General features: G+C 57.7%; 1 protein-coding gene across 1 annotated transcript in view; it reads right to left on the bottom strand.

Annotated features, from left to right (window-relative positions):
• The window catches only part of LOC102673690 (transmembrane protein 132C), a gene marked incomplete at its 3' end in the record, with an annotated part of 19,116 nt that overhangs the window by 242 nt on the left and 17,886 nt on the right, over positions 1-988 (bottom strand). The window contains 2 exon segments of the mRNA XM_031511598.1: positions 1-233; positions 359-804. Of these exon segments, the coding sequence (XP_031367458.1) occupies positions 1-233; positions 359-804 (679 nt within the window).

The raw sequence follows: 988 nt of genomic DNA, 5'->3' as shown, positions 1-988 counted from the left end.
ATCGTGGTAGCGGACACAACCGTGGACGGCTTCGACACTTGTTTCGCAACGAAACTGTTTCGCGGCATCTTGTCTCTCTTGCAGTAAGTGGTCGTATCGATCGGCCCATTCGATCCGTTGCTACGCTGCCCAGCCGACGGTAGCTCGATATGGTTCGGATTGTCGAAGCAAGTGGCCAGTTCACCTCCTTCTCCCTCGTTTTCACCAGCCAGAGGATTGCTGGTCACTCTTACCTGGAACAACGGAACTGGACTGGTGGAACGGAATGGAATTCTCTCCTCTCTTGACGATGTGAATTCGCTCGCGAAGGAAAGGGAGATGTATCATCAGTGACGGATCATTCGTATAAATATAATACCTGTTGCGGCCCGCAGGCGGCCCTCTCGAGGGTGGCTCTCCCCAGCCATACCCAATCGTGCGCGTTCGTTGTAGACTCTCTGGGAGGTCTTCTCCCCGACGCCAACTGGTTGGCCGCAGCTCTTGCCCTCGCTGCTCCGGATAGAACGGGAAGCGCGGAGCCGGCTAACGGGGAATCCGGCGGTTGGGGCTTGAACTTGCTCGCGTAGACCACGCAGGAAACGACGAAGACGACGATGGCGAAACAGAAGGCCGCGAGAAGGACGTACATCCCGATCTCGAGCGGACTCATACGCGCCCCTCCGTGGTGCCGTATCCCGACGCCGCCCATACCTCCTGAAGACATGCCATTAGCTATAGCGGTGCGGTGCTGCCGTGCCTGCACCAAAGGTTCGTGCTCGTGCTTGTGCTCGTGCTCGTGCCCGTTCTCGTCTTTCAGCGGTAGCCCTTTGCACAAAAAACAAAGAGACAGAAAGAGAGAGGAGAAGAGTGAGAAACGGTACTGGTAGAGTAGAGAACGCGGCAGCTACTGCGGCAAGCCGCGTATCCCCCCGCGCTTTACACCAGCTGCCTGTCTGCGGAAAAGCGACACACCACCAGCCTCATGCACGGCAATGGGCCTTGTGCGCGC

The sequence above is a fragment of the Apis dorsata genome, unplaced genomic scaffold, assembly GCF_000469605.1.
Source record: "Apis dorsata unplaced genomic scaffold, Apis dorsata 1.3 scaffold_331, whole genome shotgun sequence".
NCBI classification, from domain to species: Eukaryota; Metazoa; Arthropoda; class Insecta; order Hymenoptera; family Apidae; genus Apis; species Apis dorsata.
This window is presented reverse-complemented; position numbering and strand designations above follow the sequence as displayed.